Here is an 18,243-nt window from a genome sequence, read left to right as displayed (position 1 = left end):
GAAAAGGTCTATGGAGCAATGCAGTCTATTTTGAGGACCTTGCACTGAACCTAGGGCATAGGACTAAGTCTGGTTTGGTCCTGTGAACAGATCACTTGTTAGTGCTGGGTGCACAGAGATGCGCTCCTGCCAGTGTGGTTTCATCCCAAAACATTCTATGTTATGCAGTCCCGGGACTGTGCCATGGCATGAGCCAAACCTAAGAGGTGAAAAGGACCATGAGATTTACCTCAAAACTGCACTCCCTATCTGAATTAAAATGAGCCCTGTATCAAGAGGATGGACCTTCCTTTTGTGCTGAGGGACAGGGAGACAATCAGTGACCTAGCAGTCATCCCTCCCTGTAAAAGCCACCTGACTAGGCAACTCATAAACTTGAGTTGTTTGTTACTGTAGTCATTTAAACTTGGTTTATTATATAGTGCCTACTGCTACTGCACAGTGCTTCTTTATGGCGGGGAAATTGGAGGTCCTTTTCCTCACAGAGAAAGAAGATCAAAAGCACTTTACATTTGTGGATGTAGAGGACAATGGGCACAGGCATATCTACCATAGGGCAGCTGACATGCTGAAAGCTTGTCAAGCTTGTACAAGCTTTCTCGCAAAATGCCTTACAAGTACCACAAGAATAAGGTCTGCCCCTTACTAATTTGAACCCACAAAGGTTTGTGTCGCAATCTGTAATGCCCCCAGTTCCCAGAGATGGAAATTCATTCAGACTGATGCATTGATAAGGTGCAAGTTCTAAGATGGTAGAAGAATGGTTGAAAGAATTAAGACACACTTTCAGTACTCAGAAAAGTGGTGTGTTTTAATTTCAAAATGCTTTCATTTTTCAATCTGTCTCCAAGCAAAGATCCCAGCAGTTTGTTAATAGAAAAGCACAGGGTTGTAGATTTGAATCATGTTTAATATCAAACTGTGTACATATACCCCATGCAGTTTATGCAGACACTTACCCCATACCATGGATTATTAAACCAATGAAGAAAACTGCAAAGAGGTGGTGTGTATACCAGAAAACCTCATAGCATGACCTTCTGATGAGCTCAGTGGATGAAGTCATGATGAGAATTAAAGCTACAGTTATCACAACTCCAGTTATTCCAGCTATTGTAGTTAGTACCTCTCCTGTTGTGTTCTAGAATAAGGATACATTATTACCATTAGTATTGTTGTTATAAACGTTGGTTTTATTACTACTTCTGTTACTGTTACTACTGTTACTCTTGCTGCTATTACATATGAAGCCAAAATCTAAGATATATTTTCAGTATAGGAATAAACCAGAACAAGACATGGAGGCAAGCCAAACTTCCATTTTACCACAGAAAAGCATGGAAAAAACATCTCTCTGCTCTATTTCCACTCTGGCTCATCCCATACAGATGTGTAAATGTTTGCTGCCACTTATTTGTTTCAGGAATTGAAAGGAGGAAAACAGACAGTCTCATCAGTGCTTTCATCTATTTTGCTTATGTAAACATGTCTCAAAAAAAAAAGGAAAATGATTAACGAAATGAGAAGAATAAACCTAGAGATGTAATAAGCAAAACAGCACTAGAAAACGGCTTAGTCATGTGGGGATGATAAAGTGAAGTGCTAAGACACCTGCAGCCATAAAGGTTTGGGACTACTTTGCTTCAAAGTTTGTGGATTTTTAGTATCCCTGAAACGATGTATAAAAATGACATGCTCTCTTTTACCTAAATAGCATATCTCATTTACCTGGAGATACACTGAATAATTTATTTATACATTGAATGAGTTTATTTTTAAAAAGACAGATTTATATTCACATTTTTATGCTTTTTAGTGATAAAATATTAATATGCTGGGCTAGAACATGTTCCCTCTGGTTCATGACTCACAGACATCAGCACAGGTCTGTTACATCTGTCTAAATCTACCAAAATAAACTGAAGTGAGAATGAAGATGTATTTTGAACACAACAGTCAGATGCTGATCTTGGTTATAAAGTGCAAATCGTGAAGAACAGCAGTAAAAATCACACACAAGATAAGACTCAAGCTAAATATGACAGGAGAGTGTAAATGAAGTCCCCATTTGGCCTGCAAAGCATGTGTATCTGTTTTCCTGGTGCTGATGTGCAGGAATGAAGGAGCTCAGCATGCCTTCTGAGTTGGTGCTACAGCTTAATACACTAGGAGAAGAAAAACACACTATATTGTACTTGTAAAGTGCACTCATTTGATATGGAAATCCTTGAGGTTATAAAATTCCACAATGCCATTTTTACAGTCACTTTTTACAGTAAAATCATTCTTTCAAATGTTCACACTTGGCAACACGCAGTACATTTTCAAATTGATGCCTGAGAAGAGTGTGTTCAGATCCTATTACATATTAACAGGATTGATCTAGGTGATATTTTGAACATTTCCACTACAGTGGCTAGTTTGAATGTTGAGATGAAACAAGGAAAAATGTTGAAGACACTTAGTACATTGCTACTACAGGGGTAAAAAAAAAGCCTGAATTATTGCTCTCAGAATTTCCTCCTCTGAAGTTAGAAGAAATCTTTTATTTGCTTTCCTTCATAACTTATTAATTCTGAGTACAGTTACTGAGACACAAATGGGTGATAAAAGAAATATAAATATTAGAGGTTGGAGTAAAGTCTGGCTGTAAATTGGAAGGTAATTGTGGGGCATATTACTGTGAGAAATCTGGGAATGGATCTCAAAAATCCTAGCCTTCCTCCTCAGGGGTATTTAGGATCTTAATGCTAATTAGAGTCCTACTTCACAATTATATCATAGACTCATAGAATGGCCTAGGCTAGAAGGGACCTCAGAGATCATTTAATCCAACCTCCCTGTCATGGGCAGGGACGCCTCTCAACTAGATCAAGCAAGACATGGGGACCGAGCGGGGATCGAATCCGTGGCCTTGGTGTTATCAGCACCATGCTCTAACCAACTGAGCTAACTGGCATCACCATGAGAAGGTTTAGTGGAGCAAGTAAGTACAAAAAAATACACGCCTGGACTTGTGCAAGGCCTTTGATACTGTCCTGCATGGTCTCCAAGTTGGACATGGATTTGATGAATGGACCACTCAGTGGATAAAGAACTAGCTGGGAGGTCACACTCAAGGAGTTGTGGTCAATGGCTCAATGTCCAAATGGAAAGCAGTGACAAGTCGTGTCCCTCAGGGATCAGTACTGGGGCCAGTGCTGTTCAACATCTTTGTCGGCAACATGGGCGGTAGCATCAAGTGTACCCTCAGCAAGTCTGCCAATGACACAAAGTTGTATGGTGTGGTCAACACGCTGGAGGGAAGGGATGCCATCCAGAGGGATCTTGACACACTTGAGAGGTGGGCCCAGGCCAACCTCATGAAGTTTAACAAGGCCAAGAGTAAGGTCCTGCACCTGGGTTGAGCCAATCCCAAGCACAGATACAGGCTGGGCAATGAGTGGGTTGAGAGCAGTCCTGGGAAGGAGGATTTGGGTGTGTTGGTGGGTGATAAGATCAATGTGAGCCAACAGTGTGCACTTACAGCCCAGAAAGCCAGCCCCATCCTGGGATGCATCAAGAGATGTGACCAGCAGGTCAGGGAAGGTGATTCTGCCCCTCTCCTCTGCCCTTGTGAGACCTCACCTGGAATACTGCATCCAGCTCTGGAACCCTCAACACAAGAAAGACTTGGAGCTGTTGGAGTGAGTCCAGAGGAGGGCTGCCAAGACAGTCAGAAGGCTGGAGCACCTCTCCTGTGAGGACAGGCTGAGAGAGTTAGGCTTGTTCAGCCTGGAAAAGAGAAGGCTCCAGAGAGACCTTATAGTTCCCATACTTGAAGGGTGCCTACAAGAAGGCTGAGGAAGGACTTGAGGAAGGGACCTGTAGTGGCAGGATGAGGGGTAATGGGTGGAAGCTGGAAGAGTGTAGGTTTAGACTAGATATAAGGAGGAAGTGCTTTACCCTGAGGGTGGTGAGACATTGGAACAGGTTGCCCAGGGAAATTGTGGATGCTCCATCCATGGAAGTGTTCAAGACCAGGCTGGATGGAGCCTTCAGCAACCTAGTCTAATGGGAGATGTCCCTGCCATGGCAGGGGGCTTGGAACTAGATGGTCTTTGAGATCCCTTTCAACCCAAATCATTCTATGATTCTATGATTCTATGATTCTATGATACTGAAAGGTAGTAGGTTCCCATTCAGAGCTGTGAGCTTTGTTCTGTTCTTGGGGAGCAACTCATGTGTGTGCAGTGAGAATGGGTGCTGGGCATATTGCAAGACTGTGCAGCTGAGTCCTTGGCTCACTGCCCTGTTCTCATAAACCTGACTACTTTGTCAGCACTAACATGAAGACTTTTGTATTCATACCACTGAGATCATTTACTTGCTTGATTTTCTTCAAACTTGATAATTGTTTACTTGATTGTTTTGAAAGATGAAAAAATCACACTATCTGAACTGGAAAGGAAGAGAGAAAAAGCAGGACAGAATGCCTTGTAACTGTAAGGTACTGTCAAATCCTGATTACAGTTGCCCAGCAATTGTCTCATTCTGTCTTGTTTCAGTGGAGCACACCACTGATCGAAAGAGTCCTGCTTCACAGTGTTCAGGCAGTCTTTATTGCATGCTGGCGATGTGGGAATTTTCTAAAGAGCAGAAACAGTATGTGTGGGAGTCTCACCAGGGCCATTCCTACCCTGGAATGCTGAACAGCATACAACAATAGACAGAAGCAAACATATAACATAAATGTGTTATGTAGTATAATAATAATGGAATAAGGAAAAATTAATGGAATAAGGAAAAAAGCTGATTAGCTTTTGCGCATTTTACATGTACACCTTGCGGAAAGGATCGGTTTTTCTTTATGAGTATTATAAGGAAGAGCTTGTGATCCTGTGATTCCAAAGAAGTGGGCAGGAGATAGTAACTTTTTTTCCCCAAACCTAGCAGAAACACTTATTTGCAGGGCTGAGGTGCCCATAGTTCTGCTTGACTCTAACGAGCACACAGCAGCACTAGCCTCCCCATGCACTGCTTCTGCTGTGCAGTAAACCTCTGGGCAGGCACACCCGGGATGTAACAAGGCAGAATCAACCCCCGAATTGGGAAGATACTGTACCACCATGGGGACAGACAAATAGCAACTGTGAAACAAATATGGTTCAGTGATGTTGCTGGGTTGTTTTTTTCTTTCTGGAAAGAAGTTGTGTTTGTTCCATGTAGCGATAGTGTAGTTTGGGGTTTTTTTTAAATTTGTGCAGGTTCATTTCGTTGTCTGCTATTCACAACACTCCTTATTCTCCCCCCTCAGCTGTCTCCTTACAAACTAATTAAAATACTGTAGACATTTCTTTGAGCTTAGTAACCTGAAAATTGCAGCTCTGAGTAAGTGTTTTCAGCTGAAATTGAGGTTAACCTTTGGCAGCACCTTCTCGCTCTGGTTAAAAGCCTTTGAAATACAGCTTTACCGACAATAGAATCCACAGAGGAAAACTTTTTAGATGAGGAAAACCAAAAAGTGACAGCTTACTGTTTCATAGGTCCTGATTGGGTTCAAGTAGCTTTCATTTGGGCTCCTGCCAAGGCCAGAAAGTTTATTGCGCAACTCCCCAGCTTCCTTTGACTGGCTGGTATGATATCGCTCAGTGTTGATCAAGTGGGCAACAATATGGATGGCTGCATGAGAGAAAGAGTGGTGATAAATTACAGGCACACTTGGACGTGTCCACACTGCCAGAAGGAACTTCACTAAGCACACTACAATCTATTTGAAAAGCTTGGGTGTAAACTGAGGGCTCTGCATGGGTTAAGCTGACAATAAAAGGAAAATTTTATCAACGTGTCTAATTAAAAAGCAACTGCTTCACATTGGAGAGGAACAGCTCCAGGGTCATCTCCCACATTTACAGCCAAGTAGTCTTCAGTGTCATCAGAGAAGGACCTCTTGAGAGATGATAGAAAAGTGTTTGCCTGTGATTTTAAATTGTCCAAAATGACATAAACTGATTAAAATCCTGAGGTTTTTTATTAATATACTAGGATGTGCCATGGTCTAATACTGGTACACAGGACACTAGCTTGTCCATTTTAGGCACAGACAAGTTTGCAGCTTACACTAGCGACATTTAAGAGATGCATCCAAAATCTGACCCCTATTAACAAGTAAATATAGTACTACTTTATGCAGGTGGAGCCTGGGAAAGTCACAGGAACTATGATTATAAGGGAGGAGTCTGAATCACAGTGTTAGATCTGATTTGCCCTGAATATCTTATATTACCTCTATTTCTGGTCTGCTCCCAACAGGTATAGGAAATGGTCAGTTTAGAAAAATGTCTTAGAGTGAAGTAAGAGCTTTTCACAAATAGAAAGATGATAATTTCAAAAGACAGACAAAGGAAGGACTTTGTTTTATTGTCGGCTAATAGATAAAGTTGTAATCATGCTAGGTGAAGAGTTCTGGTTTTCAGTATGAGAGATTCTCAGATCCGCTACAGGAAATGCAAAATATTAAACACCAAAGGATGAAAAAATGACAATGAAAAACAATTGTATGCTTACAGTAGAGCTATTAGGGTATGCTATTCCTAGTTTTTATAATTAGCAACCTGTTATCATCTCTCCTTCAGTGTTCATCTGTTCTTGTCCCTGGTCATTAAAAAAACCTTTCTAAAAGGCAGTATTTGTAGCAAACCAAATATGATATGCTTTCCTGAACAATATTATCTAAGAAGATTATTTTTTCATTCTTATTTTTCCTTTTATTTTTCCTTTTATCTTTTTTGGTTTTCATCTCTTTTTTATTTTCTTTCTTCTCTCTTCTCCTTTCTTACTCCTTCTTTCTTTTTTCCTCTTATTTCTTTTTTCCTTTTTTTTTAAACAATTGTAACTATTTGCACAAAAGTAATGTTTTACTGTGTCAGTGTAATAATAGGTAAAAACACGTGATTAAATGCATAAGAACTTTGGCATTGCTAAGTCATTTAGGTGTCTATCCACTTAGGGAGCTTCCTCATTCCACAGGGTGGAGTCCAGCTCCTCTGCAGAGCCTGAGGAGAGCTGTGGGCTTGGGAATATGGGTTAGAAGGTAGGATGATGGCTACAGAAATGCTTGAAGCAGCCAATGCAAAAAAGGTAGAGGACTGGACTCGTGCCCCCAGAAGTAGGTTAGCCCATGTGTCCAGGCTGGAGAGAAGTTATTTTCACCCTGTTCTTCTGAGGTGATCCTTCTAGAGCAGTAGATGTGCTGTGCTTGATTGACTGTCAGGTTGCACTTCATTCAAGGCATAAGGTTAAGCCTAGGGACTCTTCCCCATGCCACTCCTTAACGCCTGCTTCACCTCATTGCCCCATGCTTAGGTACTCACTGAGAGATAAAAGACTTATTTTTAAATCCTTGTTACATTAAATTTAAAGCAGGGCTTTAATCCAAATCACATGTCCTGGTCACTGGACTGACTGGTTATTCTCTTGTGAGCTGCATCCTGATGAAACCTTTAATAAAAATAATCAAATATCTATTGACACAGGCATCCTAAGTGAATATCCTGAGCACCCAAACTGCAAAATCAAGCTCCTATTTTTTCTGAATCTTTGGCCCAGTGAATAATAAATTATTTATACAAGCTGGAATAGCTTCAGCAGAATGGAGACTGAATCCAAATGGGTATAAACTGCACAGAGATAAAATGAACCTGGAAATTAGAAGACAGATTCAAGCCATCAAAGGAATGAGACTCTAAAATAACCTTTCAATAAACGGGATAATGGGATCAAGCAATCTAAGCAGCTTTCAGCTGAAGGTTGGTCATTTTATGAAATAGCGTATATGACGTGACTGTGAGCATTACAGGGTATTGGACTCAGTGACCCGGCATGTCCTGCGTACGTTGTTATGGATTAGGTGCTGCATGTGAAACAACCTGGCCAGCATCAGGCGGGAGATGCTCCCCAGAGCCTGAGCATGCATGGGTGCTCCCAGCACCCCGCTGAAGGAAGGCTGCATGAGGCCACAAGCAGTGAGATGTGTGGATTCAGACTGTCGAAACCCCAAAGCCTGAGAGGCTCTGAGCCACAGGGTTTAGATGGCAGCTGTGTGGGGGCTGTGACAATCTGTTTCCCAGCATACAACTGATGTATAAGCAGTATATAAACACCATTTATATATTTAAGTGTAACAGCACTTTTCAGTGCTGAGTGGGAAGAGGGGGAGTTGTTCCTACACGGGGCTCCTTTCAGAACAGATGTTTTGGCCTGTTAAGGATGTTACCAGATCCAGCTGGAAGGGAACCAAGTCATTGCTTGATGAGGACCTGGTTTCTCTGACATCTGAAAGAGCTGTGGAGTTACATGCTGCATGTAGTTCAGTACTGGGCTGAGGGGAAGAGGAGAGAAAACTTTCAAATGATGGGAAACCCTGACAATGAATCTCTGAGTCAGCTTCTAATAAGTATTTATATTTTAGTATCTGCTAATGATTACTAGTGTGATTAGTAATGGTACTTTGGCCTCTTCTCCTCTATACTTGCAGGATGCTCTTTATAACTCCAATATGATGTAGTAGTCACCATAGCTGTGGGACTAGGAGAATTTCAAAGAGTTGTGATCTATAGCATTGTTTTACGAAGGGTTCCCTGCAGCATATAAACTACAGGTTTTGTAATATCCTTGCTTATTTAAAATAGCAACATTGCCAAGAGGTGGTGGTTTGAATCCGTGCTCAGTACATAACACTCCTTCTCTCTTTCACCTTCAAAACACATAGATTTTTTAAAAAGTGACACTGCAGATTGTGAAAGTTTCATGTGAAATGATGACATTTCTGTTGTTTAGAAGGCTATGAAATCTTGCACTTCCCTCAAAGTGCAGGATTGTAGATGATTTGTACAAATTCCAGTCATGTCAGCAGCGACAGGATACCTAGTGCTATCTGGTATATGCCAAGTGTTGAGAATGAAATGAAGTGGCAGTTTCTTCCAGACAAGAGCTCCATTTTTCCTAATAGAGTATTTGCAATCTTGAACAGAAAAAAGACAAGAAGGTCTCAAGCCTAAGTTTTAATGAAGGGTAATCCTGTTGCAGCTTTTCCCTGGAAGAAGAGATCTGCTTTCTGCAACTCAGCTTTGTGAGATGTGTCTGCAGGCTGTTAAAGGACACCGTTTTGTCCATCTGTGTATTGTTCTGCTTTGCAGCGATACTGTAAATAGAAACATCACCATGCCCTCTTCTCTGGGATTTACCACATCTTTCCTTCTGGGTGGCTTTCTCTCCAGCTTTCATCTAACAGATAGTGTAGAAGTGTAGAAGACTTCCAGAGTGAACAGAAGTCTTTTCTGCAAGCTGTTCTGTGGTAACTGTTAATGTACAGAGTATAATGATAAACTACAAAATATTAACATTCAAGCTAAGGGTGCACTGAATATGTTGGTTTACCTGACTCTCCCATGATCTTAAATATTACTTGAGTGTTATTAGATTAATACTTATAAAGATTTTTTTGTGTGCTGTTAGGAAAAAATGATGCAATCTAAAAGTGAATTATATCTGGATGGCAAGAGTAATGCAAAGATCTAATTCTGTTTTCAGTGTGGTTCATTTAATGTACGATAGTTGCAGCAGGCTAAAAAGTCTGACGCTTGGATACATTGCCATTAGCTAAAATATTTTATCTCCCTAAAGTGCATTTTGTGAAGGTCCTTTGCATCTGTGGCGTATACAATTTACCAAGCAATTCCAAAATTAATATGCAGATTGCTGAAGTCAGAGCTTACAACAGTTGGGGTTTTTTTTGCCTTGCACCACTCAAGAGGGCAGAGTTTCAGGTACTACATTTCAGCATTTTCAGTTCAATTTTTGCCTCCATCTGCATGGCCAAGTATAAAGCACAGAATAATTCGTGCAATCTTTTAAACAAATTTATTTTTTGTAACTGTGCATGATGACTGAAGGATTTTGACTGTCGTTTTTAACAACATCTGGAACCTCTGAAGCCCTTAACATACATTAATTTGTATTTGACCCTGAGATGTTCTGTCTAGTCCACCTCTGAGATCAAATAAAAGGTTTTATTGCAAGGAGGGAGGGAGGAAAAGGGTTGTATTAGAGCATAGTGTTTACTGTACATATTCTTAAATACAAAGAGATGTAATTAAATTATCTTGAAAGTCTGGTCAATTTAGCTAGTCTTATTCAGCCAATTGTGCCTTCAGTGAAGCATGCACAACTTTCATTGAACTAAACAGAAATTGCATGTGTTTATCTGAGGAAAAGATTTCACTCTCTTTCACTCTCTCTTGTTCTGCATGCCTTTACAGGATAATAATCAAATTGGAGCTTGCTGCTAGCAGTTAAGTGTTCTGGTTAACCAACCCTTCATGATAAAATCAAAGGGTCAAATCCTGGCCTTTCTGCCCGCAGTGAAGAGAATGGCTTTACAAGCCGCTAACCCAGGCACAGGGAATTCTGCGCTTGACTAAGCCCAGGCTCTTTTGCCACCCACTGTCTTGTGCCTTTTCTAGTTACATAGAACCCTTAATTCAGCTTCATGCTGTCTTTGTGAACTAAAAAAGTGCAGGTTATGTAAAAATTACAATAGTGACCACACACATGCTTGCACTGGATTTTTTTTCTTTTTAGAATGGTTGTAAACATCAAAGAAGAGCATGACTTGGACCATTTTTTATCCTAGCTGGAATCTTATAATCTTTAATTTCATGTAGTTTCCTTCTTTGTACTTGCACTGAAGTCTGGATTTAAACAATCTAACTGGAAAAAAATGGAGTTTAATGGAAGTTTGATTTTCTGTAATTTCTGAAAGTACAACACTGAGATATCAGCTAAATTTTTTTGAAGATAAGCATCTGCTTCCCTGAAAACTTCATTACTTACACAAAAATGTGACTCAGATCACCAAAGCCCTTCACATAGCCACCACTACAAAAGAGTGGTTGAAAATGGAAAGGTTTTCTACTATTTTTAGCTATAGATTTTTCAGAGCTTGTCAGAAGTCAAACACACCTGGCTTCACGATACTTCTGTCTGCATATTGGATGTTTTTAAAGAAAATCACAATGCTCAAGTTTTTAAGGCGCCAGAACCACCATTTCAAACAACTTGACTACAAAGAACTTTGCTGTCCTTCTCCTAGTTTTCCTTAATTGCTTAAGCTTTATTCATCTGGTAATTCAAAAACTATTTTAGCAGTATATCTTTATAACATTTCTGCAAACATCAAAACAACACAAGAAACAGTTTGTTTTTTCAAATATGCACCATATGTCAAAGTAAAAAAATATACCCCTCCCAATGCTCCCCACTTTAGAAAGTGTATGAATGTACTTTCTTAAGAGGATAAAAATAATACAGTAAGAGGGAGGAGTTGTGCAAAATATTATTTACTATCTCTTGTAGATATTGTTAGGTTTCAGACAACCACCTCTCAACTGAAAAGTGTCTTTTGCATTAGAAAGCATAGAATGATTTGCACTGATCAGACTTAGAGTGCACGAAACTATGATTTTGTTCTAGCAGAGTTATGGCTCTGTAAGGAAGATTTATTAGTGGGTGAATAACTCCCAGACAGCTCTTATCACAGACAGGCATGCAGAACGCAGGAAGCCAAACTAAGCAGAATTCCCTTTACTGAATTTTCAATGATGCCCTTGATTATAGATAGCATTGTTTACTCTCTCTCTTTCCTCCAACTTCCCTCTTCCACTAGTCTCTAATTATATCCCTTTATGACCTGACCAATTAAAGCCTGCTCTTGAATTTATATTAGAGCTGATGAAAAATTAAAGGTACAGATGTACATTTTCCAAGGCCAGGCGCACCTCAGCTAATCTGCCTGCCTGTTAGAAGTCAGACAATACTAATGTTGCACTGACTATTTTTAGCATGCTATTAAATAAATATGCTGGAATAACACCACCTGGCAAGCCGAGATGAATACATGTTACTTTAATAATAAAGGAGTCTACAATTTTATATTGTGAGGCTAAGCTTACTGATCCGATCTGCAAATTGGTTTAACTTCTTGCTGCCACATTTAGGCTATTGATCATACATGGGAGAACATTCATTTAACTGAGAATTACTAAATTGCAATAGACTAATAGGAGTTGACTGTGCTTTTGTATAGCAAAAGGCAATATAGGTAGTACTTGGATAAATTATGTGTCAGTTGAGAGGAAAATGGCATCTATTTACACATCATTTTAACAGAGATTTTCTAAAAAGGGACTCAATATACTTGTGGGTAACACTTTACTCCAAATTGTTGCTTTTCTGTCACAATGTGTGACACAAACACATTTTTTTATGAATTTGAAATTTATGTTTTTTATTAATTTGAAATTCAATTTCAGAAAGCTGGGTTTCTGGCCATTCTTACAGTGATGTAATGTTTTCCCAGATAAGATATTTGCTTCTCAGTTGTCTGTTAGAGAAGCGTGAGTTCATAAGTTGTCACGTTTTCTTGATTAGACTTCCCTGTATATTTTTTTTTTACTCACATATCTCATCAACAATTTGTCCATTTTATAATCTGGGAAAAAAGCACAAACCAAATAACAACCCAGCAATGAACCCTCATTTTCTCCCTAGAGAGCGGCAATTAATAATGGTGCTTTCTGTCATTTCACATCAGCTCCTGTGTCTTTTCCTTGGAATTACTGAAGTCATAAAGTGCTCACTTTTCTGATAGACTTGCACTTCCCAAACTGCCCACCTTAATGGACTAGCGAGCTTTTTTATATTAATGTAAAAACCAAAACCATTAAAGGTTTGACTGTGCACTTTTGCTTTCTTTTTGGAGCATGACAAATTACATACCAAGTAGAAGTTGGTTAATTTACATTCCTGGGTTGATTTGTTAATTAAAGAAGCAATGTTGCGTTCTGTAGGAATCTGCTTTATGCTGAAACTGAACTCTGATAAATGAGAGGACATGACAGATAAGTAAATCATCATAATACACTGTAAGATGCATGTTCTCATCCCTCAGCTGCCCCGTCTCAATTCTTTAGTACTACGTACAAAGGACGAATTTTAGCTATTGATTCCTGATGGCGATCCTGACTTGATATTCTTGTCTTACTGCATGGGGACATTAACAGCCTATATAGCCTATATATACACAAATGCAGCTACCTGAAGTAAACTGAAAAAGAATATTTGGACTAGGATCTCCTCTGACGGCCCGGGGGTAGAACTGTTACCCCAAAATGCCTTAAGCTTGCAAATAACCCTGATTAATTCCTGTGTCTCCACCCCAGATACCTCTCCATCTCTAGGTGCTTATGGCCTTCTTCATAATGCCTTTTATTCTTCCTTCTTTGCACATCCTTCTTTCTCACACCATCTCCTGTTCCCCTCATGTCCTCTGAATTCCTACATGCTTCAGTTTTTTCCAGGTCCTGTAAGGACTTGGGGAACAAGCTGGTGCCATGTCTTAATCCCAAACAAGTTAATGAACACATATAGCTCACTAGTTCACTAGCACCAGCAGAATAGATAACTTTTGATCTCAACATGCAGTTTTTCCCTCAATGGATCCATTAGTTTCCTGTATCCATCACCTATTTATAAAAAATAAAATAAAAATTTAAGAAATTAATATAGCTAGTTTTGAGAGAGCTGCTTGTCTCAAATTCAGATTAAATTTATTACCTGATTGAAAAAATATTGAAAAAGGTGGACAAATGAGCAGTGTGATTTTTAAGCACTGTTTCATTAAGAAATCAGACTGTCATCTCCCCAAACATCTATTCTCAGGGATTTAATGAAAGTTATTTATACTAAATGTTAAGAGCAGACCAGTCGGTCACATTAACTGCAGGGCAACTGGTAGTTACTATCCAGGTTGAAAGCTGATTGACTTAAGTCAAACTCTTCTCAAGCAAAAACGGTTACAAATAGTTAATCAAATGGGACTCCTACACTACTTAAAGCTGCAGTCACCAAACGATTGCACTAAAATAGCACCTTGCAGAGCTTATGGAAATTACAGCATTAGGCAAAATCACTGTGAAATTCAAAACATTTCAAAGGCAAAGAAGAGAAGAAAAAATAAAGCTTACTTGCATTTACAGTTATTCCATAGGCAACCATCTTGTGAAATGTGATGTTTTTGTCAAGCTGTCTCCTCAGTGCTCCTCCACAGCACTTGGTGAAAAAGAAGACCTTGTTTTTATATCATTCCTATTACTCTTTACAGCTCACATTTTGGAGAGAAGAGAGGAGTTCAGAATATTTAAAACTGGAACTCTGAAGTAATTCAGTGGAAATTTTGAGTTAGCCTTAACTTTGGGGCTCTGGTAACTGTTTTTGGCATAGTGACACTCCAGGATTGCTTAATAAGCTATTAAGCCTATGCAGGAGCTCAAAACTAGGTTTGATAAAACTGCGTTCCATTGGTGAGTGGTTTATCTGGTCTGGTGATTAACTAATTCGCTGGTATACGGACACCACGTTGGGCCACCACTGCTTTGTGAGCTTAGGTTTAGCTGCAGGAAAGCAGCTGAACTGCTGGCCAAGCCAGCCTGCAATGAAAGCGTTTTTGCTGCTCTCGTGAAACGCATGCCCCAGGAGGGTGAGGCTGTCTAGACCTCAGGTGGCCGCACGCTCATGTGTTACTGAGCTGTCTTCCCATTATCGAAAATGCTCGAGGGTGGTGTGCTCATGTGCAGCTGGGTGCCTCTGCCCAGAGACAGCCTGGGGCCCCGCGGGCACCCATCAGCCAAAACTAACACACTCTGCTGGAACCCAGACAGCCCTCGTGGACCTCATTCAGTCTCTGAGTGGTGTCCTGGGTGTCTGGATTGCTCGCTTGACCTGGCATGGTGCCATGCTAAGGACCCTGGCCTTTATCCCGTTGTTTCGCAGATAATAAATCTTCAGAAAAACTGGAGCACTGAGGGGTGCAGTGCCCAGACAGAGCACAGAGAGCCACTGGATCTGAATCTTTGCTGACCATGCTGGAACCATTGAGGTTACTTTGTACCATACTCCTCAGGTACAGGATATTGTCCAGAAGAGCAAAATATCAATTATCTGTGAAAAGGGCTCCAGTTTTCTGAGTTCTTACTCAGCATCTAAGGAGAGCATTTGCATATTTTATGTAATTCACAACTTCTTTCAGAAGTCGAACAAGACTTTTTTTTCTTAAATGCTCAAGTCCTGGACTCAAAACAGTTACAAATCAGTGTTGATTTCAAGCCTGAAGACTGCTTGAAATGTTAACTCTTAACTCTGAAGAGAAAAAAAAGTCAAAACTGAAATAAGAACCAGCTTACAATAAAATAAATGAATGTTACAGTTTCTAAATTCCTGTTACTCTTAAAGGCATGAAGTGGTCAATGATTTTTTACACAAACGTACGGTATTGGAATTGCGAATTGTGTAATAATTACACAATTGGAATTGTGTAATAATTCACTGCAAGTTGAAGCTATAGCTAGCAGAGCTAAAGCCTTAAGTACCTCTTACATGTGGTGCTGGGGTTAATGCAAATGCCTCTGAGAACAACCACTGTGTTACAAAAACACATTTACAAGAAAGGAAAACCTTAATGCTGGCCACTCAGGCAGAAGGGTTTAGACATGTTCCTTATTATCCTTATGACACTTTTATCTACCTGTGCATTTTCTCTCAGCACTTTTCCCTTTGCAACTACACAGGAAACACATGGTGGTTACATATTTTCCCAATTTGGCGAAGCCGCATTATTATGTCCCTTTTTTGTAGCTCCTCACTTTTCACTTCGTGACACCATGTTATGCAGTGGCTGCCAAAATCAGTGTTGCATTCAGAGCACTGTGTTAAACAAGCCGTTTGTTTCTCTTCAGTCATGAATACTGACAATTTAAAATGTAATAACTAGGCAATGGTGTACAGACTTCTCTATCAAAAACTAAAATCCCTTGGAAAATGTTTGATATGGATAATACTGCTGAACTATGGAAATAAAAATGGAGGATAATATGACTATTTGAGAAATGGTACTTACAATGCTTGCTCCTCTTAAGAATGAAGTAAGGTTTCTACTGACTGGTAACAGGATTAGCATGCAGTTAAAATTAAGGCACGTTGCAGAAGCTCTTGCCCAAGCCAGGGTTGACTGTACATACAACAGTATAAAGAAATTAAATTACAAGCTTGGTATAGGAAGAGCAAAAGAAAGAAAATACTATATTAACATAATACTCTTATATGGGAAAATTACTGGTGAAGCATCAAAAATAGTATTATGAAGGATGTAAATAATATCAGACTATGCATTCATTCTTCTTACGGAACCCTTTAGAAGCAAACTCATACTTACTCCCAGCATAATCCTTGTATAAATGTAAGCATCTTCGTCTTCATACCAGTGGAAGGTATCAATAAACAAATAGAAATTCAGTCCCAGCCACACAAGCTACAAAGCAGACAAGCTACAGATTAGTGACATTTACAGTATTTTTTAATGCATGTAAAAGTGGTTATGGTTATAGTTCTAAAAGTATCTGAGAGATACTTCAAAATCAGGGTGAAATGCAGCTCTTGATCATAGATGATAGAAATCACAAATGCTCGCTGGAATGAGGCTGTCTTTTAGCAAATGCAGGGTTACTGTCCTATCCCCACAACCCCAGTAGAGGATATAGATGACATTTACTGTGTGATGGCAAACTTGATCTTAAACATAGGCAATAAAAAAAAAAGGCATTAAAAGCTAAAATTAAAGCATTCCCGAAATGGAGGGAATAAGGAGCTGAGGAAATTCCTTTCTCTGCCCCCTCTACTCAATTCACCAAAGCCTCTGAAAATAATTCAGAATATAATTTCAATTACAGTTGCAAACCCCTGTTCCCTTTATCTGAGGTACGTGGACTTAAAAATAATTAAAAATAAAACAGTAAGACTTTAAATTGTTTTTAAGATTAGTTATAAAAAGGCTGCTGAATATTTTATAGCAAATTTTACATTAAGCTTGGGAGTATTACTGTAAGCAAATCATAAAATGTCTTTTAAACAAGCTTAAAATATTTATATATATCCAACTAGATTTTTTTAATGCTAAAAATACTCACTAATAACAGCACTGAGAGTTTCTCATTCAAAATCCAGCATCCCATCCTGAGTGCCTCTCCCTATGCTAGCAGCCGCTGACTCTTTGCCATCCAGTGTAACCTGAGTTCTCCATCCATTCCTCAGGCTTTTCTACTAAGTCCTTTTGTCTTTAGATTTTAATAGGCACCTAGTGGGAACAGGAGCTCTCTCTAGGAATTTTCTAATTAAGGACTGCCTGACAAGAACAGATCACCCAAGTGACATGTCTCATGACCTGTGTAAATAAAATGCTCATCATTGCCCAGTTCTTTCTCTCTCCAAAGTTATTTCTCAGCAAATGAGAGATGCTGTCATTAAATTGTCTTCTTGTACTGGCATTTATTTGGGTGGGGTTTTTTTGCTTTGTCTTTGCAGTTGGAACAAAGTGCAACATTTCTTCATGATTTATCTTTTAACTTAGTAAACGGGAGCATCCCTTATGTATTTAGAAGACGGGAGCATTTCTAAAAGATCTTGGGAGTGACAAAATCACTCAGGCAAAAGTTGAGAACTGTCAGAATAAAGGGTGCCCCTCACATTTGTCTGGATTTCTTGTGAATAAGTATTATGGCAATGCTAAAATGCCTGATAGTTTTCAATTTGAAGGCTGACAGTGGTAAAATTAGCAGTTACTTTCTCTTTCTTCTATTCGCATTGTTTGGTGTAAGGACACAAATCCTACTTCCTTCTCTCCCTGCTACGAGGAGAGAAGTAAAAATTAATTTCCTTCTTGGCTTCTCTGTCAAGACTCACAAACATTGGCTGCCTTCACCCGTGACCTCTGGGACGAGGTTGCCTGTTGCAGAGGTCTGAGCACTGAGGTCTTAGGCAAAAACATGTCACTTATTTATGCATGTGGCTTCAGCAGCCCAGAAGGTTCTTTGGGTCTCCATGTGCTCTGGAACCTGCTCCCACGCTTCATCTGCAAAATGACATTGCTTTGGCAGAACTTAAGGTACTTGGGAAATATAAGTCCCTTCCAAATAAAATCCACAAACACTGTCCGGGGCTGGAGCTTACCCATATTTTTTTTTTCCCCAGGATTTGTTTTTATTTATAAAACCAGATGTTCCTGTTCCTCTGAGTTTGTCTGGAGGACTGTTCAGCCTACTTCTTTCTCCTCAGAGGTTTACTCCTTTAAGGATCTAACAAGCCACCTGCAAAAAT

At 39.6% G+C, this 18,243-nt stretch overlaps 1 protein-coding gene across 1 annotated transcript in view; it reads right to left on the bottom strand.

Moving 5' to 3' along the window:
* The window catches only part of LOC104280631 (NADPH oxidase 3-like), a 39,448-nt gene extending 22,346 nt beyond the window's left edge, over positions 1-17,102 (bottom strand). Inside the window, 6 exon segments of the mRNA XM_009878338.1 lie at positions 960-1,141; positions 5,516-5,661; positions 14,064-14,148; positions 15,992-16,102; positions 16,307-16,402; positions 17,058-17,102. Of these exon segments, the coding sequence (XP_009876640.1) occupies positions 960-1,141; positions 5,516-5,661; positions 14,064-14,148; positions 15,992-16,102; positions 16,307-16,402; positions 17,058-17,102 (665 nt within the window).
* Positions 17,103-18,243: the final 1,141 nt, after the last annotated feature.

Source organism: Apaloderma vittatum, unplaced genomic scaffold (assembly GCF_000703405.1).
Source record: "Apaloderma vittatum isolate BGI_N311 unplaced genomic scaffold, ASM70340v1 scaffold1211, whole genome shotgun sequence".
Classification (NCBI taxonomy): domain Eukaryota; kingdom Metazoa; phylum Chordata; class Aves; order Trogoniformes; family Trogonidae; genus Apaloderma; species Apaloderma vittatum.
The sequence above is the reverse complement of the archived record's forward strand: the minus strand, read 5'-3'. Positions and strand labels throughout refer to the sequence as shown.